General features: G+C 35.5%; 1 protein-coding gene across 1 annotated transcript in view; it reads right to left on the minus strand.

The window, feature by feature from the left end:
* Positions 1-109: 109 nt before the first annotated feature.
* The window catches only part of LOC136294879 (uncharacterized transmembrane protein DDB_G0289901-like), a 40,426-nt gene continuing 13,125 nt past the window's right edge, over positions 110-27,410 (minus strand). Inside the window, exons 14-58 of the mRNA XM_066193070.1 lie at positions 27,036-27,056; positions 26,719-26,757; positions 26,564-26,605; positions 26,348-26,383; positions 26,190-26,225; positions 25,810-25,857; positions 25,204-25,233; positions 23,978-24,016; positions 23,304-23,345; positions 23,058-23,099; positions 22,134-22,172; positions 21,565-21,606; positions 19,110-19,151; positions 18,969-19,007; positions 18,519-18,560; positions 18,381-18,419; positions 18,007-18,048; positions 17,866-17,904; positions 17,418-17,459; positions 17,278-17,316; positions 17,105-17,149; positions 16,702-16,743; positions 16,046-16,084; positions 15,014-15,055; positions 14,284-14,322; positions 13,996-14,034; positions 13,697-13,735; positions 13,403-13,441; positions 12,674-12,703; positions 11,365-11,406; positions 10,823-10,861; positions 10,059-10,097; positions 9,758-9,796; positions 9,327-9,365; positions 8,923-8,961; positions 7,428-7,463; positions 6,724-6,753; positions 5,803-5,838; positions 5,298-5,333; positions 4,211-4,249; positions 3,745-3,783; positions 2,565-2,603; positions 1,968-2,006; positions 1,680-1,709; positions 110-1,303 (exon numbers count right to left, since the gene is read on the minus strand). Of these exons, the coding sequence (XP_066049167.1) occupies positions 1,205-1,303; positions 1,680-1,709; positions 1,968-2,006; positions 2,565-2,603; positions 3,745-3,783; positions 4,211-4,249; positions 5,298-5,333; positions 5,803-5,838; positions 6,724-6,753; positions 7,428-7,463; positions 8,923-8,961; positions 9,327-9,365; positions 9,758-9,796; positions 10,059-10,097; positions 10,823-10,861; positions 11,365-11,406; positions 12,674-12,703; positions 13,403-13,441; positions 13,697-13,735; positions 13,996-14,034; positions 14,284-14,322; positions 15,014-15,055; positions 16,046-16,084; positions 16,702-16,743; positions 17,105-17,149; positions 17,278-17,316; positions 17,418-17,459; positions 17,866-17,904; positions 18,007-18,048; positions 18,381-18,419; positions 18,519-18,560; positions 18,969-19,007; positions 19,110-19,151; positions 21,565-21,606; positions 22,134-22,172; positions 23,058-23,099; positions 23,304-23,345; positions 23,978-24,016; positions 25,204-25,233; positions 25,810-25,857; positions 26,190-26,225; positions 26,348-26,383; positions 26,564-26,605; positions 26,719-26,757; positions 27,036-27,056 (1,794 nt within the window). The 3' untranslated portion in view covers positions 110-1,204. The remainder of the gene's footprint in view (positions 1,304-1,679; positions 1,710-1,967; positions 2,007-2,564; positions 2,604-3,744; positions 3,784-4,210; positions 4,250-5,297; positions 5,334-5,802; positions 5,839-6,723; positions 6,754-7,427; positions 7,464-8,922; positions 8,962-9,326; positions 9,366-9,757; positions 9,797-10,058; positions 10,098-10,822; positions 10,862-11,364; positions 11,407-12,673; positions 12,704-13,402; positions 13,442-13,696; positions 13,736-13,995; positions 14,035-14,283; positions 14,323-15,013; positions 15,056-16,045; positions 16,085-16,701; positions 16,744-17,104; positions 17,150-17,277; positions 17,317-17,417; positions 17,460-17,865; positions 17,905-18,006; positions 18,049-18,380; positions 18,420-18,518; positions 18,561-18,968; positions 19,008-19,109; positions 19,152-21,564; positions 21,607-22,133; positions 22,173-23,057; positions 23,100-23,303; positions 23,346-23,977; positions 24,017-25,203; positions 25,234-25,809; positions 25,858-26,189; positions 26,226-26,347; positions 26,384-26,563; positions 26,606-26,718; positions 26,758-27,035; positions 27,057-27,410) is intronic.

Below are 27,410 nucleotides of genomic sequence, written 5' to 3' on the forward strand. Positions count from 1 at the left end.
TGGTTGGCAAAGGGTACTGCTGCACATCTAAACCGGGTGAAATCCTGGCCCCGCAGAAGTCCGTAGGAGAACTTGAATGGAAACCTCTCCGACCAGTTACAGGTGTAAACCGTGACAGAAAAGCAAGCTGCTAATACTGGTGATTTTAATAGCAGGTACATGTTCAATAACTCATTAGAAATATGCTTTAGGTGAACGCGTTTTGTTAACACCGAACAGAAGATGGCTCTGAGAGCTCCAGAAGAGTTTGCTGCAAGGTGTGGAGCTGCTCGTGAACTCAAAAATGGGCCGTGGTATTGCAGCGAGCACACTGAAGTACCTGCTCGCAGATGTACGGATCACTCATGAAATGAGCCTTTCAGATATACAGGTTAGACTAAATACTTGAAAAAAGGAGCCAAGATGGTATTAGTTTTATGAATTTAATAGTTTTTCTATTTCCTCCAAGGAAAAAGGCTTTATTTTTCAGCAGGTTTTGGTTTATCAGCCTAATCTGGGGCACATTTGCCTCATATGCTTCTCTACAGAACTCTAGATATTTGCAGTTGGTTTGGATGGAGTTCATAATGTCTTTGCTCTGAGCTGTTTCATTTTTCTAATGAATAAACTTTAATTAACCCCCAAAAAATCAGTCCTGTGGAGTTTTTGAGGTTTTTTTTTTGCTTTGCGATCTCCCTATTGAATTTGAATTTGATTATAAAACACTAAAACCAATACTCTCATACTACTCCAGCATCTTTTCTTCTGTCCCATGGAGAACTGCTTACCAGAAGTTTACATTAGCCTTATCTTATGTGATGATTACCAGGCACAGTGTTCAATTTGGATATACAGCAATTTATTTCACCTTGTCCGCTTTGGTTAAAAACCGAATATTTCCTAAGTATTCATTTGCCACACCAATCCTTTCAGGTAGGTGTTCATTGCATTCCCTATTGGAAATAAAAATAAATCAGACAGGTAGGGTACAATATGCTCTCTTAAAATGATGCCTAAAACACTGACGCAACTAATGATATCTACTAATGACTAAAACCAGAGGTAAACTAATGAGGGGCATGGCATACCAGCTAGACATGCAACATAACAGCCAAGTAGCATCTGCCAATTTGACTTAACGGTACTTTTTTTTCTTACATTAAGTAGTAATCTAATAATACGGAATATAATCCGTGTTAAGGATGTCAAGTAACACTTTAGAAGTTCATATAGACCATTTTGATACAGCAGCAGAGAGAGCAAAGGCACTCAAAACACTGAATAACATCAGGAGTTGGGGAGTGGAGTGTTTCCCAGCAGAGCTCTATAAAAAAAAAAAAAAAAAAAAAAAAGAGAGAAAATTGATAAACCCATTCCTAAATAGTTCTCTTTATTGCTATGTTAAAAGCATAGAAGTTTTCAGAGAAATCTTTTTCTATTAGCCCCGTCTATTGTGTAGACACTTCTGATGTCAAAAGGTCATGTGCCACATTTATATCAACATATGTTTTTCAGTGATAGAAGTATAAAGCACCTATGTGGTCTCGCTTCTCTCCATCTTTGTTAAGAGTATTTCATTTATTATGTTGCATATGTGTTCTTAAACATTTATCAAGATGTAGGAAATTTGACAAATTTCAGTTTTCTGTGACATTTATAGGAAGACGCCAGTAGAAACTACAAAGAGGAAAAGTTCTTACCACTTGACTGCCGCCTGAGTAAGGTGATTGCTGAAAACAAACAAACAAATAAATTTATAGAGGTGTTCCCAGCCAATGGTTTTGAACACAGTTTTTTCCTGTGGTCAACAAGATTTCACTAGCTTAACTCACAGCATGGTTTTAAGTTGTTCAAGAGGAAGGTTGAACTAGTATTAATACAGAATGTCCTCTTCACACCAAATCATCCCCAAATTTCTCTGGCCACCACCCAGGTTCTTTGTTTACTAAGAAAATAAGATTAAAGTGCAGTGATGAAAGTATTCTTACCGGTTTCCCAGAGTAAGTGCTTCCTGAGCCAGAGCCACCCTGTGAAATAATTATGAACCATTTAATTTTCTCACACAAGGCAGCAGTGAACAGTGTCCAAAGAGCACATAGCAATCTTGAAAATGCCCTAGATATTAGCAGGTCTGATAGTGATTTTGATTTTAGCATTGTCACTGCATTTTCCCCCCCTATTTTAATTGGAGTGTCTCAAATAAGCATGGCTATGCCCTTTTTATTGCATGAAGAGTTTCAGAGGAATGGGCCAAAGCAGCATGTCTTGTTTGAACTACAGAGCTGGAAACTGAAACAATTACCCTGATATTTAAATACTTCATTCTCATTAGAATGACCCAGGCATGTTCCTATGAGTAAGTAACAGAGTATATAGAAACTTTGCTATGGGAGGAATAAATGGTGCCTCATCCTAAGGTTCAAGTTAGAACAAAATAATATTCCAATTTTTATTGATAATTTTCCTTGTACATTTACCATCGTAACATAATTTAAAATTTCACCCTCATTGTTGCTACCTATCTTAAAACCCAACATCCCCATTTCTAATTTGGTTGCAGAATTCTGAAAGAAGAATATCCTTACTGGCTTTCCTTGATGACTGCCTCCTGAGGAAGAGGAACCCTGAAAAAAGATACCTGTTTTTGACTCAAAATCTATTTGTGCTTAAATATTCTTGCTATCTGGAATTAAAGACCACAGAAGAATGAACACTGTTTTATATCCAGTCATTCAAAAATCCCAGGCAAAACCTTACCTGAAATACAAATATTTTACATCTTTCTGTTGTGGTTGGACAATTTAACACAAAATTCTGAAGAAAAAAGAACTGGTTTATAGTTATGTTTAACATATGGAATGGAAAAAATAAAAAGGTCCAATCAAACAATAATTCTCCTGGTGTCAGTCTATGGCTACATTTTGGGAAAAAAAAGACACTACCAACAAAAAAAGGCAAGGGATAAGAGGCCATTACTCTACAGCCCTTACTTAAAGAAAACTCTGATAAGAAAGGTAGTTGAAAAAAGTGAGTACAGAAAAATTAGATGTTCTGAAAGCATCTTATTCAGTTTTCTGGTGAAGTGGCTCTGCTTATTTGAATGGCATTGCCTACAGGAAATATTACAAGCATTAAGTTTTTGAGAAATGCCATCAAATAGATACAGAAAATGCTTCACATTTAGGATTCATGTGTGAGAAAATGTAACATCCATGGCCACTTTTTGATAACAAGTACCACTTTTCTATAAGAGATAAGCTAAAACATTTGTATCAACTGCCATTGAATGGCAAGAGCGAAGTCCAAATTACATAGTAAAAAGAGTAGTCTGAAATGGTAGAAAAATATGCATAGTTAAATGACAACTATTATTTCCTTTGAAAAGCAAGTGTTTTCTTCAAAGCAAGACAGAAATACTTGAGACAAATGCACACAGAATCAATGAAAAACTGAGATCTGAGCACAGAGTATGATTATTATGAATTTAAACAGAAATAGTGTTCAGAAGTTCCTTACACACACACAAATCCAATGGCCTCAGCCTGTGATTACTAGAAGTTCAGCTACATAGTAAAGTGCTGTCTCAAAACTGTGAAAATAAATATTGTGTTTGCATTTGTTGAATATCCCAGATAGGTAAATCATTTGACACTCTTTGCATATTAAAGTAATTCTCAGAAAACTGTCTAGTCCATAACTAACCAGATAGAGGGTTTTTTAACAGGTGCATAAGAAAAGAGGTAAATTTGAATGTTTTGTACTTACTGGTTTACCATATTGTTTTCCTCCAGAAGGATATGAGCCCTGTAAGAAGTCAACCAAACTTGAATTAATTGAATGAAAAATCTTATATCACTGTGCTGAGACAATCTGTGCAGTACTTAGGACAAGCTTATTTGGGTGTTCTTGGAACAAAAAAAGGTAAATTGGATAACTAAATTTTACACTCTGTGCTACACATCACAACAATAGCAATTTGAATCAGGAAAGCAATGTTATGAAATGCAGCCTGGCAACTATAGTATGTTCAGAGGAATATTTTACACAGAGCAGTAACTCAGTAAGCAAATCTTTTATTCACCTTACTGAAACGATTTTGATCTGTATTACCTTCACTGTTTAAAACTTAATAAAAGGGCCAAATTAATGTTTGTGTCAACATCAAGTGACCTGATCTAGAAAGTATGTTAGGAAGGAGTTAGAAGTGATGGGATGGAAAGAGAATACTCACCTGCCCACCATATTGGCTGCCTCTTGAGGGATAAGCTCCCTATTAAAAAAAAAAATCACAGAAAATTAATATCAGTTACTTTTTGTTTTTCTGTGCAGAATGAAACATCACAGGACTTTTGACAGGAGACCTCAATCATAATCTGGAAAGTGTATTAGTCTAAAAAGATGCAGTGAAAGACTTTTCACTGAATTCCTCTAAGTTCTTCAACAACTGAAAGTAGTAAATTGGGCAAACAGTCACAAAACACCTGCTGAGATTATTCTGTTACATAAATAAATGGATCAAAAGTGTCTTACATGTGGCTCTATTCAAGAGGGGAAAAAATTGACTTTATTTGTGGTTTTTGTACTATGTCAGACATGTTCAGAGAGCATCATGTGTATTATTGTAAAAACGTTGTTAATATTACCAGAAAGGTAGTGTGGGGAAAAAATTGATTTGTAGCTGTTAAGAATCTTCTCTGTTCTACATGAGATTATCTTTTTAATAGAGTGACACTGAACTCCAATGCTTGCCAGTGGAGTAAATTTTTTTTTTTTTTTAGTATGGTAGAGTGAGACATTGCAAACACAGTAACACTAATGAAAAATAAGCTCCATCTTATGGGTTAGTTATCCATTTCATCTGTCAGCTATTTGCACTAGTAAAATTTCTTAATCAGTGGCAGTCTGCATAAGGTACACACTTAACAGGAAGAGTCTTGAGTTGAAGCTGTAAAGGAAAGTAGTCTTATTGTGTGCAACACACCAGAATTTATATTTTGAAAGCAGTATCTATTGGTTTATTCTGTTCCAAATGTTCCAAGTATTTAATGTAAATATAAAAAGGGTCCATTAAAATAATCTTTTGAGATAAGAGGCATTCTAAGGTAAAACAACTAGAATTATGATCCATGGAATTTCTTTACATGGAAATTTGTTTGTGATACTCCACTGCAAGTAGACTCCAGCTACTGACAGTCCCTGTTTTCAAATATTTATTAGGAGTAAAATAAAAAACTATCAGTATATGTACTGCATGATATATTTAATTTAATAAATTGCAAGTAGAAAGAAGGTCTTGAAAACAAAGAAAATTTGCTTGCCTGTCCACCATACTGATTGCTTCCAGGATATGAACCCTGTAAAAAAAAATGCAAAATTTTTATAAATAACTTTTTAATAGCATCAAAATTTTTAAACGGCAAAAAAAAAAAAAAATCGTGGACCTAATATTACAATACTCATGACACTGATTAACTGGAAGAACTTTACACAGTTGCTAATGCAGTGGCAAATGACTAATTATCCACACATCATATTGGTGGTTTATGCAGTGAGATGAACCCTGTGAATGATTCTTCAGTAATTTTTAAAGGTAAGAATGTTTCTATAACTACAAAGTAAAACCTTGGCTCTTGTGTGTAGAAGGATATAACTGAAATGTCAAGAGTGATTGAATAAAAGCCCCATGCACTCTCTGGAATTGTTGTAGCTATGTCTGTGACTAAACTGAACTCAATATTTAATGGCTTCTGGCAAATATGACAACTGAGTCATGTTTATTCCTGAGGAAGGAATCTGTGTAAATGTTAGAGACAAACTGCCTACCTGTCCACCATGGTAGTTGGTTCCTGAGAAAGAGCCCTGCATTCAACAGAAACAGCAATGTTTACTCTGTATTAACTTCAGTGTCACAGAGTTCATTTGCAATGATCAAGTCATTTACACTGCTTACTATTATTCTGATTAATCTTGATTTATATGTCAAATAATATATGTGTATATATATATGATGTGTATATAAGTGAATACTATTATTATATAATTTCTATTTATAGAAATTATAATTTAGATGTTTTCAAAGCTTTTGATTCTCAAAATTGGCTTGTATGCCATGGGTTATATACTCGGGCATGTTGTTTTGCTTGATTATACAGACCAACAGAGAGAAGTAGTGATCCCGGAAATTTTGACTGTACCAAAAAAACCCATGTAACTGAACCCTCCTTCAGAAGTAAATTAAATTTATCTCAGCGAAACAGTGGGGAGGACTTTGTGTGTTTGGGAATTTTTTTGGGAAGTTACAAAGAAATAGGAAATATATTTATTAGACAGAAGACTGGAAATAGCTTTAACTTTTCCAAATGTGTTTCTCTGCTCCATTCTGAAGACATTTGCAGCCAAGATTTTAATCTGTTTCACTAGTTCAATCATACTGTTAATAACTATCATAAGAGCAAAGTCCAAAACCCAGCAGGTACACTATGAGATATTTGGGGAACAGATCCTTGGGGAAGTCCCTGGCTTCTGTAACAAACTGAGTAGCTAATTTTGAATGCAATACTATAGTAACAAGTCACTTAATATTTCTACCTTAGCATGTTCAAAAGTGCTCATTTTAGCATAATGTGGAAAAAGCTTTCATCATACATAGAACTTCACAGACAGAATTATTTCAAGAAATGCAGTTCCTTGGGAATTTTCCAGTATGTGTACATACTATGAAAAATATATAAAGACAATACTTACTGGACCTCCACCGGGGCACACACACCCACCCTGTACAAAACACAACCAAACTTACTTTCCTGGGTCTGTGATTGGAATAGGCCTCTGAGTTAGTAAATCTAACTCTCATTCTGCTATTCTAAGAAAATGTGCTATAAAACACTGCTCATCAACTTATCAAGCTCCATTTAAAAAGGCAGTTTGTTTATCTCTCCCCTGCCCTTTTAGGCTAGTTGTGCACTTATTGATCAAATTTTTAAATAGAATCTAATAGCTTCTCATTTAAATTTCACAGTAAAAACCTACTCACAAAAGGATAAATAAAAAATTTTGAGTAGTAATACAGATTTTTTTTTCCCTTGAGGAGGCCAGAGCATCAAGAAGCATTTGGACAATGCTGTTAGGCACATGGTGTCATTCTTGGGGTGTCCTGCACAGGGCTTAATGATCCTGATGGAGCCTTCCAACTTAGGGTACTCTGTGATCCTGTGGATACACACAGTGCTCTTTAGATGACTTCCAGTGGAGGCCTATCAGGTAAATTCTACTCTGATAAAACTTAGTAAGAGGTGGCCAGGGTTTCACTGGTCAGTGTCTCACTTTCCACATTCAGTCTGGATGAAATATGTGAAGGGAAACAATTGTTGTGAAGGAAAGTTACACAAAGCAATTTGTGAGTATATGACTCTAGCAGAACTGTACAGTAGAGAGAAAGAAAAGCATACCTGTCCACCAGACTGTCTGACTCCTGAAGAAAAGCCCTGGAAGAAATGAGTAACAATTATTTCTGTGTTACTGAGTAACATTCTCATTTGTTCTCTCTGATTGTCAGTCTTTCAAATTGCTTCTATTTAAACATAACACAAAAAAATTTGCTTCTTAAACCATGATATGTTGAAGAAACATTTCCATGCAGTGTGGCAGACCCCTGTATCGTTTGCTGTTAATATGATCTGGTACACTAGACAGACTCATACTTAGTAATGCTCCTTCAGTCTGGCTTAAAGCTATTCTGTCTTAGAATGTTCCTTTTTTTTGCAAAAAATACCTGTCTGTTTTCCTGATCAGCTGTGTACCCTAACTGCAAATACCATGAAAGTAGAAGTTTTGCCTGTCCACTATGCTGACTGCTTTTCTAAGAAGTTGTACCCTAAACAAATGAAAAAGCATTTATATTTGTTGCACATTCTCTAACTTATGACCTGTCACAGAAAAACACACTGTTATTTGTCTTCCTTGGATTTAAGTGCCACAGGGACATGAACATTTGCTTTATAACCATACTGAAATCCACTGAAAGCCTTTACAGTGGCTTCTGTTTAAACAGAACAATGAAGTTTGAATCAAAATCAGCTTCAGGCAGGTGTGAGTAGTGCTGCTGCCCTGGACTGTGTGCTCACAGCATCCTTCTATGCTTTGCTCATGTGAGTGGGTCAGATATTTGCCTATTCTGCCTAAATCCCATTTTGCTGTAAGACAGCCCTTTAAAAAATATTCTGATTTTCACAAAAAAAAAAAAAAAAAAAAAAAAAGGTGAACAATGGGAAAAACAACCCATAAACAGAAAAACAATTGTCACCTGTCCTCCATAATGACTGCCACCTGGGAAAGATGGACCCTGTAGCAAAGGTGCCAAGTTTTTCTCCAATCAAAAAGCTTCTTTAAGAGCCTTTTAATGAAACACTATTTTTTTTCCTCTGTTGCACAACGAAAAACTACAGGAAGATAAACACTCAGCCTATTGCTTTATGTGTCACTTCATATTAGAGGCTGTATCTCCAGGCAGCACTAGGAACTCTGTCTGTCATCTTTCATTTCACAGGGACTTGAGGAGTCTTAGTAACTCCTCACCTTCTCCCTTCTTCCTATTTAAACCATAGTGCTTTTCAGATATCAATTGTGATACTGCATTTTGCTGAAGGAAATGAGGTAGAGGAGGGATGAATCTGCTTCCAGCCACTCCTTACTGTTACAGCTAAAAAATCTTGACAGCAACAGGGTAGGTTGGAGGGTAGAAAAAAAGACAGAACTGCATTTAATACAACAGAAGCAGCAGAACTCCATAGTTTTTGTGTTGCTTCAGACCATGTATCTTTAGATACCTATCTGTTATCAGATAAATAGAGTTTTCACAAAACATTTTTTCAGTCAATATAAAAGTACCAAGTTTTGATGTAGAAACTATGTTAGAATAACGACTACAAAGGAAGAGATTCTCACCTGTCCTCCATACTGGCTGCCTCCGGCAGAAGGTGAACCCTGAACAAAAAAGAATTAAATGATCTCTATATCCATGCCATAGTGCTCCTTTAAACCATGTTTCATATGAAGGAGGACCCAGTTTCCTTCACTCCAGAACTGTGAGTGGACTGAGCCACTGTGCCAAAATGCATGAGATGCATCATCTGCATTTACCATGATGCATCAGAAATTCCGTCTTAAAAACTCTTCTGCGGCTTGGCATCACATACATTTATAACCATTATATACTTAACATCAAATTAGATAAAGAATGGACAGAAACCCCCAAACCAAACTCCAACCTCCTTAAAATGCTCTTTTACCCAGAGAACTACCAAATCTCTTTGATAAACTAGTAAACACTCCAAGGGAAAAATATTCACCTGTCCACCATATTGGCTGGCTCCTGAGGAAGGTGAACCCTGAAAATAAACAAAAAATGGAACCTGAAACCTTTTTACACCTATTTCATAGCCTCACAGAATCATTTTGTGAGGCTTTAAAAATTCTGGTTAGCTTCATAAAGTACTGATTTATTTCAGAGAAACATAATATCTAGTCCTGCAAATTTCAGGAGTCAGTTGAGTCAACAATGTATTTCACATTCTGTTTTTTCTTGCTCTTAGATAATGACCTTCATCTGAACTTGTTGGTTTTTTGTTTTGTTTTGGTTTTTTTTTTTTTTTTAATTACAGTAGCATCAGAACACTACAGAGAAAGAGATACTGAAAATATTTTAGATTAAGTTAAAGCTAAGATAGACAGTCAGGTGGACAATAAATAAACTACAAAAATGGGGACTATTAATGCTTACTTGTCCACCATACTGGCTGCCTCCATAAGAAGATGACTCCTGGAAAAAAATTGATAATTAGTTATTTCTGAATATCTAATTCATGGAAAGAAGTGGCAAAGACACCTATATTTTGTTATTTGAGTGTTTGTGTGTAATTATCCCAGAATAAACTCTGGGTTTTTGTCTTCCTTGAATTCACAATATTACTACAGAGTATAGACCACTGTCAATTTTCTTGATATATTAAATTGAGATCCTTTGTATGAGTCAAATATTTATTTAAAAAAATTACATATATATATCAAAAGTAAGAGCTTACATGTCCTCCATACTGGCTAGCTCCAGAGGAATATGAATCCTGTAAAGAATAGAAGATGGGTGAATTACCTGCAGTAGGATTTCCTCAAATCAAAACATGACTCTGCTAGGACAACAGGAGCAAAACAGCAAGATAAGAGTGAAGACAGGTGAACAGGACTTTCAGAATGCTTTAATAACTAGAACTTAAGTTGAGCAAGGTAAGTTAGGAAAATACCTTAGATCCTTAGCAAGGGTAGGAGGCAAAAACATAGTGTTTGTTTGTGTGACGTGTTGGGAAGGTTAAAGTGGCATTCTTTCCTGTTCTTTCTCTGCTCATTTCTGGAGAATGGCTTTATTTTTATTTGGAAAGCTGAATGCTGGGCCAGAGCTAGGAGTAAAATATTATCTACCTAACAGGACTCTGAAAACCAAACTAAGAAAAACTAGTGAAACCTCATTCAATAAGACATCTCTTTAAAGAGAGGGGATTGGATTTATTTTTCTTCATAATGGAATTAGGTCCAATAGAAATATAAAATTATGCATTTTGATTTAATCTTTTCCTGGAAACTTTTTTTGTGAGGTTCATTTTGCAAGTTTCCCAAAGCAAGGGCAGTATTTGCAAAAAAACTCGTTATAATTTTTAGTCCATATGTAACTCATTGATGAATTTAATTTCTTTTTACCCGGTTCCCATATAAAAACTGAATTTAATTGAGTGAATGAATTAACAATCATTTTCAGAAACAGCAAACTGGCTCTCCTTTTGGAATGAATGCTTACTTGGCTGTTGTAGTGGCTGCCTCCAGAAGAAGATGAGTCCTGGGGAAAAAAGCAAACATCAAACCCACCAGTTATTTTGCTCCAAAAGAAATACTTTGAAGCAAACCTTCTGGAAAGATAGCTGTACATAAATACTAATACTAAACTTTCTTGCCATAAATGATCTAAGAAGAATCAATCACATAAATCCATGTCCTTGGGGGATTTTTTTACATAATTTCAAGGAAGCAAATGGGATTGACTCCCAAAGTAAAAATTTATACTGATATCTACTTGTGTTTGTGACAACATTTTTCATTGTAAGACTTTTAATGAAAACTATTTCAAATGGAAAGAGAAACTGGGACCACCAATGCATGCATGTCCTGAGTGCAATTTTTAGTTACAATTAAAAGGAATGTCCTGTGTGTATTTTTAGTTATAACTAAAGGAGGTTATTTTTACAAGTGCATGACTTCTATTAGGCACTGTTTCTTTGTCCTCTCTAGCCATTATATTGACAAAGCAGAGGACATACTTAAAAGCTGATGAACATTACTTACATTTGCAGAGGAATCACTTCTGACTAAAGTAGGGGATCCGCCCTATAATGGAAAAAAAGAAAAATTAGCCTTTGTCTTTGGTCATAAACTAGAAATGAGACAAAACCTTAGAATGTCTGTTCTATGACATTTCAAAGGAAGAATATCACAGACTGAAATTAATTACACTTACACTTCACTTACTTTTATCAAATCAAGAGAGAAAATAGCCTTTTTTTGGCCCAGAAGATCATAAATCATGAAGAATCGTATTGCATGTACCTATAATTCATTGTCTAAGAAATAAGAGTATTACCCAAGGCGCAGAAATGTCCTTTACGTGCTAAAAGTTGATGATCACATATGATTTGCTTTAGAAAGCAGGGAATACCCTGTTTCATAGTCCTTAAATAATTTCATGTGGACTTTGAAGCACAAGTGAGAAGTTTCAGCTTTTGGTTTTACTTATGTTTTAAATTATGTAAACATCGTTTTTTGATACAAATTTTTATGATTGGCACTTTTGTAGACTTGATTTTTTTTTTAGCTTTCTTTCATGATAGATCTTTTGTCAATGAATTCTGCTATTTAATGCAAACTTTTTGGGGTTTTTTGAGAAGAGATACACATCTCTGAAAATACTGTATGGCAACTGACATCACTGCTCAGAAATGCAACTTACTGGCAACTTTGGAGCTTCCTGGCCTTTATCAGAAATAAAGTGGCCGGCAAGCAGCACTAGGGAAGTGATTGTCTCCCTGTACTGAGGGGGGACTGATGAGGCTGCCATCTTGATGAGTCCTATGTTCACTTTTGGGCCTCTCACTTCAAGGTGGACATTAAGGTGTGGGTTTGTGTCCAAAAATGGCAACGGAGCTGCTGAAGGGTCAGGAGTACAAGAGGAACAAGAGGAAATTGCCTCAAGGTGTGCTAGGGGAGACTTAGATTGTATTTTAGGAAACAATTTCTTCACTGAAAGGATTATCAAGCACTGGAGAGGTTTTTGGGGAAGGGGCTGAATCACCACACCTGGAAGTAGTATTTACAAGACACGTACATGTGGCACTTAGGGACGTGCCTTGGCACAGCTGAGTTAATGGTTGGACTTGAGGCATTTTCTAACATGATTCAATGATTCTGTAACACTGGATCTTGGCATAATGAGAAATAACTCTTGCCATATCAGAACCATCTAAGTCACCAAAGGAACAATGAATGTAAAATTAAGAGTACATTCAAATAAGTAAGGTGGAAATAAATAGGATCTCTCATAATTTTCCAGTTCAATAGTTTAGTTAAAGAAAATGTATAATGAACAAATAGCACTTACAGAACTTGCCCCAGAACAATCACATCCACCCTGTAAAGAATGCAGAAAGTATTTAAGATATCAAGAGCACAGGACTACAATAGATTCTGGTTACAACTCAAATTACTTCCACCATCCCAGGCATGCAAACCATAAAGCTAGTTTAACTGCTCAACTTCTAGAACTGAGTCTATTTCATCCTCTGCAACTATTTCTGCACTTACTGCTCTGATGGGGCAACAAAATGCTATTTTTTTATATTCAAATTTTCTTATAATTTTTACTTTAAAAACATTACTCATCAAAAGGATGAGTAAAAAATGTTGAGTAGTACCACAGAAAGCATTTTTTTTTTCCTAAACAGGCCAGAGCACCTGGAGCACATGCAGTACTGTTTCATGTTACAGATGATTCAGAAAACAGGTGATTTCTACTTTGATAAAACTAACTGAGAGGCGGCCAGTAGTTCACCATTCAGTGTCTCACTTTCCACTTTCAATATGCATAGAATTTGTTTAGCACCAAAGCAGGTACAGAAGCTGAGATACACATGCCAAACAGTTCCTGCTGGCTACTCTGGCTTGCAGGATGTCCAAATGACCTGGCAAAAGAAAACAATGTGCTGCTCAGACTTCGGGCAAAAAGGACAGTGGTGAAGGAAAACAGTTCTTGTGAAGGAAAGATAAGTGAAGTAAATTTGAGTGCCTGACACCAGCCCAGCTGAAGACTGTGTAGAAAAAAAGTACATACCTGTCCACCAGACTGGCTGCCTCCTGAGGAAGGTGAACCCTGTAAAATTTACATTCTGGTTTAAAAAATTTTCTTTGACATTTCTATTTAAATACAAAGTATTGTCTTTTACTCTTTTAACTATGTTTGAAAAGATCTATTTGGTTTGCAATGCAATTTTATCTGTAGAAAGATTAATGAGGATAAAATAAACCACAGAGTAGTCTGGAAATTTAGATATTGCCAATCTGGCAATATTTTCTTGAAATATGTACACTGGGGAAAAAACCCCTCACAAGAAGAAAAATTTCCCACCTGCCCACCATACTGGCTGCTTCCAGATGAGGATGAGTCCTGAAAAAAAAGAAATTAAAATATATAAATTAATGCCAAATATTTATTACTTTAATTTTTCTTGGTTAATCAGTTTATCAGTTAATACATGAATTGTATTTTTGACTACTCTGCTTACATTTGGACTTTTACATAGAGATATGTAGAGATGAATGAGTCAATCTTGTTCACAGATTAAAAATTACTGTAATACAATATGAGGCCTCAAACTTTTGTATGGCAGATACTTGAGGTCAAAAATACAAAGATTTAGTATTTACCTGTCCACTGGAGTAGCTACCACTTTGAGAAGATGACCCCTGCAAAAAGAAGACCCAATTTATTTCTGTTTGAAAGGGCTTCTGGAGAACAAGACTGTTATACACACCCGATTTTTAACTTTTTCGATTCAAACAATTTGTAATTTGATTTCATAAGACGTGATGCCAGATGTCATGAGAAATTCCAGGAAATAAATGGTTTGGTGTCATTTACTCATTGGGATAATTTTTAAATAGTACAGCCATTTTTGAAGGGAACTGCAAATAATAAATAAAATAGATGCTTACATGTCCACCTGACTGGCTGCCTCCTGGGGAATAAAAATCCTGGAAAAATGTATTGAAATTACATGAAAAAACCAAACCCCAAAACCTGGAAAGATCAGAGTGGAAGAAAAACACTCCTCCTTGCTTCTCCACATTCCTTAATTTTCTATCATGGATTCTTCAAGAAGAAGAAAAAAATCTGCTGTCTTTCTGTATAAAACAGCACAGGCCCTTTCATGACTGTTGAAAATTGCTCTTTTGGTGGGTGATATTCTCTAGGATACAACAGTTGAAAGAGTTATATCTCCAACAAAGTAATTTCTCAGTCTATGTCATTAGAATAAATACAATATGTGCCATGTACGAATGATAGGAACATGGAAGCCTTCCTAAGTAAGTCATAGAGCACAACAAAGCAAAGGGTTGCACTTGAAATAAGTGCTGGACGAATCAGGGTATTGAAGCCCTTTGCAGTCAAGCAATGATTTAAAAAGCTCAAGGACCTGAACAAGTAAATGGTGCTATCATATCTGTGACATGAGTTTGAGATGCAAGAGCACACATCAGCATCAGCTGGGATTTCTAGCAGTACTTTAACCCTTCAGCCATATCCTCATTCCCACTGTGCTTGAGGACTTTCTGTCCCACACTGGAGCTGTCTCAGGGTTTCCACAGGAGATGTAGTTGAGGTGCTGCAGTTGCCAAGCACTGGGTCTGGCACCTGGCAATACACAAAGGAAGGATTGCTTACCCGTTCACTCTGGCGGCTACCACCAGACGATGAGGAGGGATCCTAAAAAATAATCAGAACCTAGTTATTGCCATGGCAAATATTACTATTTCTTTCTAAGCAAGGGTGGGAAGCAAAGGAAGGTACTGCTTGTCGGAAGGTTGAAGATGTAGGCTGTAGGATAAGCAGTGTACAAATCCTTTCTCTGCTCATTTCTGGAGAATGGCATTTCTTTATTTTGAAAGCTGAATCCTGACATAGTGAAATAAAGGAATGAGGTCCCATCTCAACCTATTTCCTCCAGAATGTTTCAGGGGAAAACATCAGCCTTTTAAAAGCTTTCTTCATATTTTAAGACCAAGATATGGTACACATATGTTGTTACACCTTAGTTTCTTTCAGAAGGCTTTTTGGGCCCTCTGTAGTATCATACTTTAGCTTTCTTGAATATCCATAAGAAGATTTGGTACAGAAACAGCATCGACACAGTAGACCTGTGATTAAAGTGCACAGCTGAATTTATAATTACTTGCAGAAAGCAATTTCCTACTAAGGAGGACCCTGGAAAACACTTTAGAGTTGTCAAGTTTCATAATCAACTTCAGCAGAATTAATAGGAAAATATATTTTAATCAGGAAAAAAGGCACCTTCTAAAGAAAAGCAGACAGTTTTCACCACACCACATGGAAACAAACCATTCTTATGCCATATATAGATGAAGGAAATAGAATTTCTATGTCTGGCATTGGAAAAACAAATGAAGTGTAGTGTGAATTGTGGATGGAAAGAGGGAAGTAGCCATGTACTAATATTGAGTTTTGGTGGAAATTGTGAAATAAAAAGAGCTTTTTTTGTAATACCTTCTTCTAACAACCAATTCAAAAAATGTTTGATTGTTAGAAGTCAGAACTGTGTAACTGCAATTTTAATTTGTGAAGTCTTTATCATGCACAATCATGTGACACCAGATAAGGTAAAGGTCCATGTAAGCACCTAGGTACTTTAAAAGGTAGTGAATTATGATATTCATATTGTTGAGAAGAAATGCTTACACTATATTCAGTTTCACTGCTTCCCATGGCAGGTGAATCCTGTAAAATAACAAAAACCCCATTTATTTTCATGTAAAAAGGACTTTTACATGTCCTTAATTGTGAGGAGTATAAAATAGAAGAATAAAACTAACTAAGCACTTAGAATATCCAATTTTACCTAAACTAAGGAATATAGAAGAAAAGGAAAAATATGTAACTTTACCTGTTGCTTAAGCAGAAGAGGCTGGAAAGAAACCCCTCCTTGCAAACATGCATTTTTATAAGGAAAGTATTTTCAATGAAGTTAATTTGCAAAGTTATCATTCTTTATATTAAAAAATCTCATTATTTTTTAACCAACAGCTTCTGCATAAGTAAGGTGTGTAAAGTAAATGCACAAAATATTTTTCCTTTTGAATGAATTAACATATGAATAATAATGTAGTTAAAGCATCAAGTAGGCACAGGGCACAGTTAAAAACAGCTTATATAGTGCCTCGTGCTCTCTACATTATGGAAACATTTTGAGTTGTTACGAAGATAAAGAGAAGCAAAAGTAAAAATGGCATTTTCATGGTCATTGTCACTTAAAAATAACTGAAACATAGAACCCAGTACACAAGAACCGACACAGCAAGCTTAAGCTATGGATGTAGGAGACGAATAACATTTACCTGGCCATAAGTCTCAGAACCACTATATGCGGAAGATCCACCCTGTCCAGAAAACATAAATAATTTTCATTTTGCAAACAGACTTTTTTCTTTTTTTTTTTTGATGCTTACTGTAGGGATCTTCTGGCAGAATTAAAAAAATATGATTATTTACTTAGTTAGCAGAACTGTTGAGAAGAAGAAGCCTTAAAGGTTGGAGGCACCCCACCTTTTACTTCCCTATAAACTACTTAGTTAAGACTACTTAGGTAAAAGTATATACAAATTTACTCATTCCTCAAAGTAAAGATCACTTTCATTAGAATCAGTGAGAGCCAAGATACAGATATAGCCGTATATTTACTTCACCCAGGGTATTGGCCCTCAGCAACATTTACACAAAGAGGAAGAAAAGAGTACTTACCTGACCATAGGATTCACTGCTGCCATCATAATTAGAAGACCCTCCCTGTACAGAAAACAAGAAAAGTTGATTAATTTGAATCTCTCAAGAAAGTGTTTTCCATCTTTCAAGGATAGAATAGAAGTGAAAATATAAGAAGTCTCTTATATCTACAAACAAGAAAGAGCACCTACCTGTCCATAAGATCCACCAGGATAATAGTAAGGCCCTCCCTGCAGAGAAAGCACAAAAATTCAATGTTTTGTAGTTGAATTTTCTCTCAAAGAATACTTTTAGGCTGCTCCTGTGCAGGCACAGTGACCAGAATATTTACCTGGTTACCAGAGTAAGAACTGTGGGAAGAACCTGGGCCGCCCTGAAAGAAAAACAGACCAGTTATTTTCTTGCAGATGAGAGTTTAAATACCTGCACATCTGGTTCTCAGTTTACTCTTTCTCCCAATTTTGAGCTAATTTTTATATGCCTAAGTAAAACTCAAGACCATTGTTGTTGAAGTGGAAGAAATCTTCTGGCAGCAATTTTCTTAGCCTGCTGAAACCTGAATTTTGCAAAGTAACTGCAGAGCCCATTCTGTACAGTTCTCTGTAGAGCTTCACACAACCAGGTTTCATCAGGGTTGATTTAATTTAATTTTTCTGCTCTAAGGGATAACAGTCAGGAATGTAACTTTAGTATGTCATAGCACCCACAATATTGGGAGTGAAGGAAACCAGGAGGATGGGAGTTTGTATTATCCTGGTGAGGGAAGGAAGAACTACTACCTGTCCATAGGATCCTCCAGGATAGTAGAAATGCCCTCCCTGTGCAGAAGACAGAATGGGTTACTGGTTTATATCTGGCTACTCCTTCAGGGAAGGATTTAGATGGAGCTTCTGAATAGGGCACTTTATCTGAATGTTTACCTGGTTACCAGAATATGTGCTGTATGAAGAACCTGGGGCTCCCTGAAATGAAAACACAGGCTAGCTATTTTCTTGCAAACAGGATGGTGGAAATAGCAATGTATCTGAATCTCACTCTAGGCCAATACTGTTAAAGAAGAGGACTTCTTATCCCTAACCTTTTAGTTAGATGAAAGATCATTCCATGGAAGTTTTAAGTACAATTTAGTCTTTTTCTCAGACAGATTTCATGTTGTAAGATACACACAGCTGATACAATTATTAGGTGTTATGACAGACTCAATGCTTGTGTGTTACATTTCACAGCAGTCACTACATGGGGAATGTAGGAATGACAATAAAGGAAGGGTATTGCCTCTACAAAGAGCACCTACCTGTCCATAAGATCCACCGGGATAATAGGAAGGCCCTCCCTGCAGAGAAAGCACAGAAATTCAGTTTTGTAGTTGAATTTTCTCTCAAAGAATACTTTTAGGCTGCTCCTGTGCAGGCACAGTGACCAGAATATTTACCTGGTTACCAGAGTAAGAACTGTGGGAAGAACCTGGGCTGCCCTGGAAGAAAAACACAGACCAGTTATTTTCTTGCAGATGAGAGTTTAAATACCTGCACATCTGGTTCTCAGTTTACTCTTTCTCCCAATTTTGAGCTAATTTTTATATGCCTAAGTAAAACTCAAGACCATTGTTGTTGAAGTGGAAGAAATCTTCTGGCAGCAATTTTCTTAGCCTGCTGAAACCTGAATTTTGCAAAGTAACTGCAGAGTCCATTCTGTACAGTTCTCTGTAGAGCTTCACACAACCAGGTTTCATCAGGGTTGATTTAATTTAATTTTTCTGCTCTAAGGGATAACATTCTGGTGTGTAATTTTAGTATGTCTTAACACCCACAATATTGGGAGTGAAGGAAACCAGGAGGATGGGAGTCTGTATTATCCTGGTGAGGGAAGGAAGAACTACTACCTGTCCATAGGATCCTCCAGGATAGTAGAAATGCCCTCCCTGTGCAGAAGACAAAATGGGTTACTGGTTTATATCTGGCTACTCCTTCAGGGAAGGATTTAGATGGAGCTTCTGAATAGGGCACTTTATCTGAATGTTTACCTGGTTACCAGAATATGTGCTGTATGAAGAACCTGGGGCTCCCTGAAATGAAAACACAGGCTAGCTATTTTTTTGCAAACAGACATTTACATAAATGAGTCTACTGTGAATTTCTATTCTTTCAAATAAAACCTTACACCAACCATTTAAAAAGAATGCTGGTTTGTATTTTTTTTTAGAGATAAGGAAGTTTGTAGCAGGTTCTGTTATTTCCTGTTCAGGTTAAAAGATCTGAAAGTAGTACTAGCATTTAGTTTTACTCTAATCACAGAATCCTATATAATACCTTCCAAACTCTGTGTATTTTTATAGATGATCTTGACTTTGATGGTCTTTTTAAAAACTGCCGGAATACTGGCCTTCCAAAGTGTAAAGAGTATTAAGGAGAGCATGTTTTTGAGCACACCACTTAAAGAGAAGAGTATTTACCAGCTCCTTATATTCACTATTACTGTCACTTCCCCCTTATATACAAAACAGGGGAAGTATTACTCTATGGTTAGACTTCTTCTTCTGAGACTATTTGTAGACGAAGATCTTGTCTTTAAATGAAGCTTGGAGAAAAAGCAGAATAATTACAGTGTGAGGAGTTTGGGGATCCACATAAGTAAACCCATTTTTTCTTTTGAAACAAGATGGTTTAAATATGCGTAGCTCTTCTCAAGTTTGAAGAGACTTTTGTGTGACTCACACATTTTAAATCTAAAAGAAAGCTTTTTGCAAGAGTTTTTCCCCTGTGCTTTGTATTTAAGACTATCTCTTGGTCTTAAAATACAAAGGACCTTGAAGGAATCACAGAATAAACTGAATTGGAAGGGACCCAAATGGATTATCAGATCCAACTCCTTGTCCTGCACAGGACCAGCTCCAAGAGTCACACCATGTGCCTGAGAGCATTGTCTAAATGCTTCTTAAACCCTGTCAGGCTTGGTGCTATGATCATTTCCCCAGGAAGTAGATGACTCTCTCTTTAATCTAAGATTTATGAATAGCAGTTTATTTGTACGTATACATCTACCTATACCTTGCTTTTTTATTATTAGAATGTAACCTATCATGGCCAATCTGTTTACATGCTTCTGTAAGCACTGCAGCTGCCATGTGTAGAGGGCCCTGAACAGAATATGAAGATAAGACCACAAAAGCAAAGATCAAGTCTACTGCTACATAATTTATCATGAATTAATTTGATCAGCTGATACGATTGCAAATTGGAAAATAAGTCTCTTGTGTATCAAAGTTGATACATCTGCATTGAGAACTGGTTTTCTAATGTGTCCAGTTTTGACATCTTATTTTCTTCATGTTGAGAATTTTTGTTGATAGCAACTAAATACACTCTCCTCAAACAAGCTCTGCTACATTTCTGTTAAAAACTTTTTTGCAACAATTAAAGCATGCAAAGAAAAATGTTTATTAGAATGAAAAACTTGCCTAAATATCTCCACCTTTTTCCTTATAAATGGGTTTTTTATACAATGATGCAAGAAATAAAGAGGTTTTTCCCCAATGAAGTTTCAGTATTATTTCTTTTAATAGGCTAGTTTATATTTCACAGCATGTAGGCCATGATTACTGCTTAGCCTCAATTAGATGAAAGAGGTGGTATTGTACCTGACCAAAATTGCTGTTGCTATAGTTTAAGTTAATGAAGTTAAGTTCAGAAAGCAGAAATTTCTTTATACAATAAGTTTGTTTAAATAGCATGGGAGTTTTTACAGAAAGAAGAAATTCACAAAACACTTCTTGCTGAAATCGAAAACTAAAGAAATATCACACCATTCAAATGGGTTTAAGTAAATACCCATTTATGATTTATGTAATGGGATTATGTAAATAAATAAAAGATTCAGAAATACGTATCCTGGTAGAAGACAGGTTACTTTAAAATCCAAGGCGAATTCAAAAGCCAGAAGCATGGTAAAGCTAGGCTATAATGCCCACATAAGCACATTCCTTGGCCTTTTTCCTGGCCCAGAGGCATTGCCTAAGAGAAAAGTTTATCCAGTGCAACTGACATTGAAATTTTCAGTGATTCTTTAGACCAACGAACAGTTTAAATGTTGATTTAAGGGATTATATTTTGAAATATTTATCAAATTTTGGTGGTTTTAGTCACAGTATTTTATTGCACCAGTGAGAAAGACAAGGAAACTAAGCTGGATGCAACTAAGTACTGTGGTTACTACAAGGCATATTGACTGGCTTTTGAAAACAGCTGACACATAATAGTCAAGTGACAGAGCATGTGGATCACCAAGCACAGTTCCAGAAAATTAGTGGTCAAATGGTAATTATACAGTTAAGTGGAATTCATTCTTTCATTTAATTGTATATAGCTGACCCATACTAAGGAAATCTCCATTAGTGTTAACCAAATGTCCATATTTACAAGGTGATTAACTCAAAATACTCAATAATGTAGAAGGAAGTATAAACTCAGAAAAATAATTACCTGTCTATAACCACTGCTTCCATCAGGACAAACACAACCACCCTACAAATGAAAAAAAAAAAAAAAGAAAAAAAAAGAAAAAAGAAAAAATTATTGCTTTGTGGAAATTTAAAATAAAATCTTATTTCAGATGCAAAACTGTTTAGGGGAAGAAAGTCTGTGGGACTACAGAGAAGGTGTGACCTTTGCTGTACCTAGAACAAATGGGGGGACAGCACAGATGTGTACAGTTGACATTTGCTTTGGAAGTCAGACTGATAGTTCATCTCTCAGTGGGATGCCTCAATGGCAGATGCCTCAGCAAGAGAGAAGTATCAGGGTAGTCAGGAGTATCCCATGGAGCTATCACCCATAAAACACATTTTATATTGAAACAGTGCTAAGAAGTGATTTCAGAGAGCCATTTCTGATAAATTTAATATGAAAAGGGTCACTTCATCTACAAATTAACGGATAACATCACCAATCTTCCATGTAAAACTACTTAAATTCTGATTTCTGAATCAAATTAGTTTAATTACTAGGAAGCTATCTGAACAAGACTAGTTAAAAATAAAGAAAATCCTGACCTGATTACTTGATCCACTGGTTGCAATAAATGATCCACCCTGTGAAGAAAACAATTTTATTTTATTAAAGAATTTAATTAGAATTTAAAATATAAAACCATGTCGTGAGAAACACTATTACAAACTCCATTACTTCCCTGCACCAATGAACATCCCCTGTTGAATTATTGTGAAAACATAAATTAGAATGAAAGCTAATTAAGTGACTTAATACAATTCACATAGAATGGGCGTTAGGGAAACTAATTAAGAAAACTGTTACCTTCCAGAGCTCAGAGATCTGTCTGCAATATTGAATTGAACTTCAAACTCTCTGAGACAGAGGACTATGCTACTGTTAAATCTACATAATGCTGGGTGTAGCCAGATTTCAGACCCCTGGGAAGCTCTTGGGTACCAAGCCAAGATATTAAGAAAAACAGAAAAAGATGCCGCTATGAATCAGTTAAATTTTACATAATTCTCTAAATAAACACTGCTGCAGCAGTAAATAATTCTACAAAATATGAAAGTTGGACCTACTTTTGTAACAGAAGTCTGTAATCCCTAAGATGCACCCTCTTACCAAATGCAAAATGAAACAATTATGTATATAGCCATTACAATCAAGAACGCAAGAATGTTTCTAAAATAAGAGTCTGAAATTATACATTTTGTGTTTTTTGAATTAATTTTACAAAATGTTATGTAAAAAACCACCTGCAATTCTTACCTGCTTAGTGGTGTGAAGGAATAGAAGAACCTATATGCTGGGCCTAATATCACTATTTACAACTGTGCAAAATTATGACATTAGAGGGAAAATGCTGTCAAATCAAAATAGCATCCTTCAGCACAGAAAAATTACTGGAACATAACTTTCAAAATTAAATATAATTTATCAGAAAGCTCCTTGATATCATGTAGTTGACACTACATTATTACCTGCATGTCAGAGTGGCTGCTATTTGAAGGAGAAGATGCATTCTGTGAAGAAACAAAAAATGACACATATCTGTAAGGGTAATAAAATAAAATACATAGTGCTATCAGGAAAGAGCTATCTAACCCTAAAGAGAATTAGTCATTTTTTGTGGACACTAGATCCTTCTTTTTTGTAGGTAATACACAAGCAGCTGTAAGCTTACTGCTACCAGCAGTAACTCAGAAAAAGGGACAGGAATGGTTTACCTGTACATCATAGGCTCTTCTGTTTAAAACATGTGATGTGTCCTGTAAAAAAATAATGACATTTACAATTAGGAGATGAAAATTCTATGATCAGGGATAGATCTTTTTTTCTTTCCATATTATTGGTTTATAAGTGCTTCAGACCCATTGTTGTCTACATTGAGTAGGAATGCACTATTATAAAATAAAAGGCTATTTTCACATAAATTTTATGGGCTACTACTGAGTCTGACTTGGAACTATACAGTACAGATATCTGTATCTTCTACACAACCACTAAGCATAATAAATTGGGAAACATTATTATTCCTTACTTATTATTCTTTCTTCAGCTAAAATATTAGCTGTCCTTTATATGATACTTATTCAATTGTAACTTTAGCTTGGACCAGCTCTGTATGTGCTTAATGAAGAGCAGGAATTTGAGCTGCCCTATACCTCAAAGCATGATTTTCATGTCTTTTTCTCTTTTTTTTTTAATATATATATGCTTCCTTTAAAGAGATTCATCCAAAGAGCAAGTAATTTTATTTTACTTTTCCCTTATGAAGGAGGATATTAACTACTATAAACATGATTATGGAAAAAATTAGTATAATTAAGACAGATAAGGTATAGTTAGGACTAAAATCCTACAAGCAGGCAAAAAGTTAAAGAAAAGAAGTGTTACTTACTCGGGCAACAACAACTTTCTTCTTTCCACAACCAGAACGCTGCAAAGGAGCCACAAGCCTGTTAGTAGTTTATAGCTGTAGTTGTCCACACTAAATACTTTAGCAAAAATCTACTACTTGTCAAGGAGATGTTTGCAAAATCCAAATGTCCAGAGATTTCATTTTATTAGCAGTAAGACTCTTAAAAAGCATATTCTTTGTTTTCAGTTATCTCTTTCAACAGAAGTTCCTGCTTAGGGGAGTTATCCCTAAGCTGAACCACTGTACTTTAGTATACAATATGTATCAGGATCCTTTCTCTCTCTTTTTTTTTTAGCATTCCCCATCCTTCTCTGCAAGAAAGTTTAGAAGCAAACTCTTTTACAATGCCATACAGGCTAGACAGAGATAACCGAGGGAATACTAACATTTTTCATTAACAAAGGAGGAAGTGAGGAGCCTCCTAAACAGGGTTTGCTGATGAAGAATTTTTTTGGGTTTTTTTCCGACCATTTTGAATTGAACCTAGTGCTATGCATTCAAGGTAAATACAAGACAAAAAAATGATGTTTTCAGAAGGTCTCTACTTTTTAGAGCACATTTGGTGCAGTACTTAAGTACTACAGAGGAAAAATAGGGAAAACAATGAAGCGGAATAATAAAGGACTGAATTTGAAAAGGCAAGTAACTGATGACAGAAGGTTACTCTAGATGGCAGTAAAACAAAAGGAGGCTGTGGCAGATGGAAAAAAGATTTTCTATGAACAGAAACAAGTAGAGAAAATGTAATTTATTTACAAAACAGTGTATTTGCTTGGTCACAATCTATTCATGTTAATCACCGTTTCTGCTTGCAGGACAGATGGAAAGTCTTGACAGAGTAATGGGTAATACCAGGCACAAATGTTACTTTTTAGCAGCAGCACATTGGTGACATTAAATCCGAATGAGTGAGAAAAACTTGAGATGGCCACATGCCTCATGTACACAGATGATCAATTCCCAAATTATCCAGTCAAAGTGGATATATTACAAAGAGAATGTATTAGTATATATTCTTAGAAGTATTGTGCCATTTGAGGTAATTTTGCAGCAGCCTTGAGTACAGAGAAATAATTAACTTTTTGAGGGGTATTATAAAATAATCATATACTAAAGGTCCACAGGTCTAATATAGAAGTGTTCAGTTACTAACACTGTCATTAATCATTAGAATTTGAACACTACAGAGCAAACAAAGTACTTACCTGATTATTGCTACTGTAGGTAGTGTCATTCTGCAAAAGAATATATTATTTCATTTTTAAAAGAATTATTTAAATAAAGTAAGCCTAAAGAAAACAAATTGTTTCTGATACTGCATACAGACGTAACAAAAATCACTTATTGCTCCCATTCTCCACAGTTTTGTCTAAATTAGTTTGAAATTCTACCAGTCCAATCCTTAGATTGGTACAAATGTAACATGAAAAGCAGTGGACTGTTTGTCACTTCTTCTTGCATTCATTGTATGTATTTAAAGATTTTCTTGCAGGTTTGGTTTTTTTTAATTAATGTAAAATATACCCTTAGATTTTGAGGAAAGTAGCTGTTACTGCAAAGCCATTGAAATATTTTTATTCATATTTCATTTCATCAAGTTAATTGCATTTAAAGCACTAACTATATCTGTAAACATATATATATGACAATTTTCAGCAAGAGAAGAGGCAGTTGCTGAAATAACTGTTAGTGTGGAAACTCAGCATTCTTTCTGGATCGTTCTGCTCCAAAGACTGCATCTAGCAGAGCAGTATTTTCTCATCTACATGAAAAATGTTCTGATTAAAATATATTAGAGAAAGCATACTCACATCATCACAAGCGTTGGGATTATTATCGTATGAAGAATCTTGTGACTCCTAGAAGGACATCAGATACCAGTTATTTCCTCACAGAAATGAATTGCTAAAAATACACTTTCCTGTTTACTCTGCAAGACGGAAGAGATGTTTATGCAAAGGAGAAGCAGAATTAAATTAAATTAGGGTCTTTTTGTCTTTAAGACAAAAAGGAGCCAAATCCGTAGCTGCAACAGTGGCGGACAGGGAATGTTCCAAACTTCAGTAAAGAAAAAAACTCCAATGAAACAAATCCAAGAGCACAGAAAAAATTACGTTCTATTAAATCTTTGAGAAAGTTAATGCAGGAACTACAAATAATATGTGACTAGGAGAAAGAAAGAAATACTTACACTATTATCATAATAGGTGTCTGAGGATGATCCTCCCTTTAAAACAAAAAAAAAAAAACGAATAAAAATTGGATAAAGAATATAGAAAACCTGATTTTGAGCAGAGGCTAAAGTTTATATGAAGTGATGTATAAGTGGTGAAATAGAGTATTACTTACTTGGCCCCCACCATAGTTTTGTGAGTAGGATCCATCCTATGAAACAGACAAATATAAACTCTATTTCAGAAGAAACTGTGGTTTGGTTCAAATGCTGTAAAGCTGGGATAAACGATTACCTAGGATTTCTTTGAACAAATACAATTTTCAAGATATTGGGATAAATTATCAAACTTTATAAGAATTATTACCAGGAGATAATCAAGGTCTACCTACCTGGTTGTCACCATAATTTTGGGAGGATGATGATCCACTCTGCTAAGAAAAAACAAGATAATTAGAATTTACATTACTGTATTGCTGATCAGATATTGATCAGTCATCATAGAAGTTAAAACCTTCACAAAGCCCTTGTGGGAGGCAATACTTACTTGGCTACCACCATAGTTCTGTGAGGAGTATGAATCATCCTGTGAAAATAAAACAGCAACAGTCAGAATGCTGGAGAGCTGAATTTTATCTGGCTGCATACAGCTATCATAGGTTGCTGAGTTCTATGAAAGTTCTATGTGACTTCCACTTTTATGTAAATGGATTTCAGAGCTGATAAAAAGCACGTTTGCAGAGAATGACTTACAGACAGAACACAAAGACTCTGCAGGAGTCTATATCCCCAGGAGCAAGAAAACTAGTGTGGATTACATTTGCTTTAAAAGGTTTTACCAATGGATAATAAAGATGTACTCACCTGACCACCCTGTGATCCACCCTGTAAATCAGACAAAAATGCTTTAGACACTCACTGTTTGGCCACGGTATATTTTTTGATGAAAGCTATGATACTTGCTTAGGAAGAGTAAGAAGCAGAGGCAGATATACAATATGGATATAATTTCTAATGTAATGAGCACAGATTGCCAGTAATGCAGTGGTAAATACTAAGTGAGATATAAATCAAGGAACCTCAAACATTTAACTTTAAATACTGTCTAGTGCACAGATGAGTTCCATTCTGAACACTCACTAGAGAATGTATGTTTTTTCCTCCTGTAGAAAACCTAATTTATACAAATGGAACAAGTTCATACAAATTCCCCTGGTAGCATTGTTACACAGAAAGCTG

This window comes from Chamaea fasciata, unplaced genomic scaffold (assembly GCF_029207755.1).
Source record: "Chamaea fasciata isolate MVZ Bird 193981 ecotype frontalis unplaced genomic scaffold, bChaFas1.0.hap1 SCAF_10, whole genome shotgun sequence".
NCBI lineage: Eukaryota > Metazoa > Chordata > Aves > Passeriformes > Sylviidae > Chamaea > Chamaea fasciata.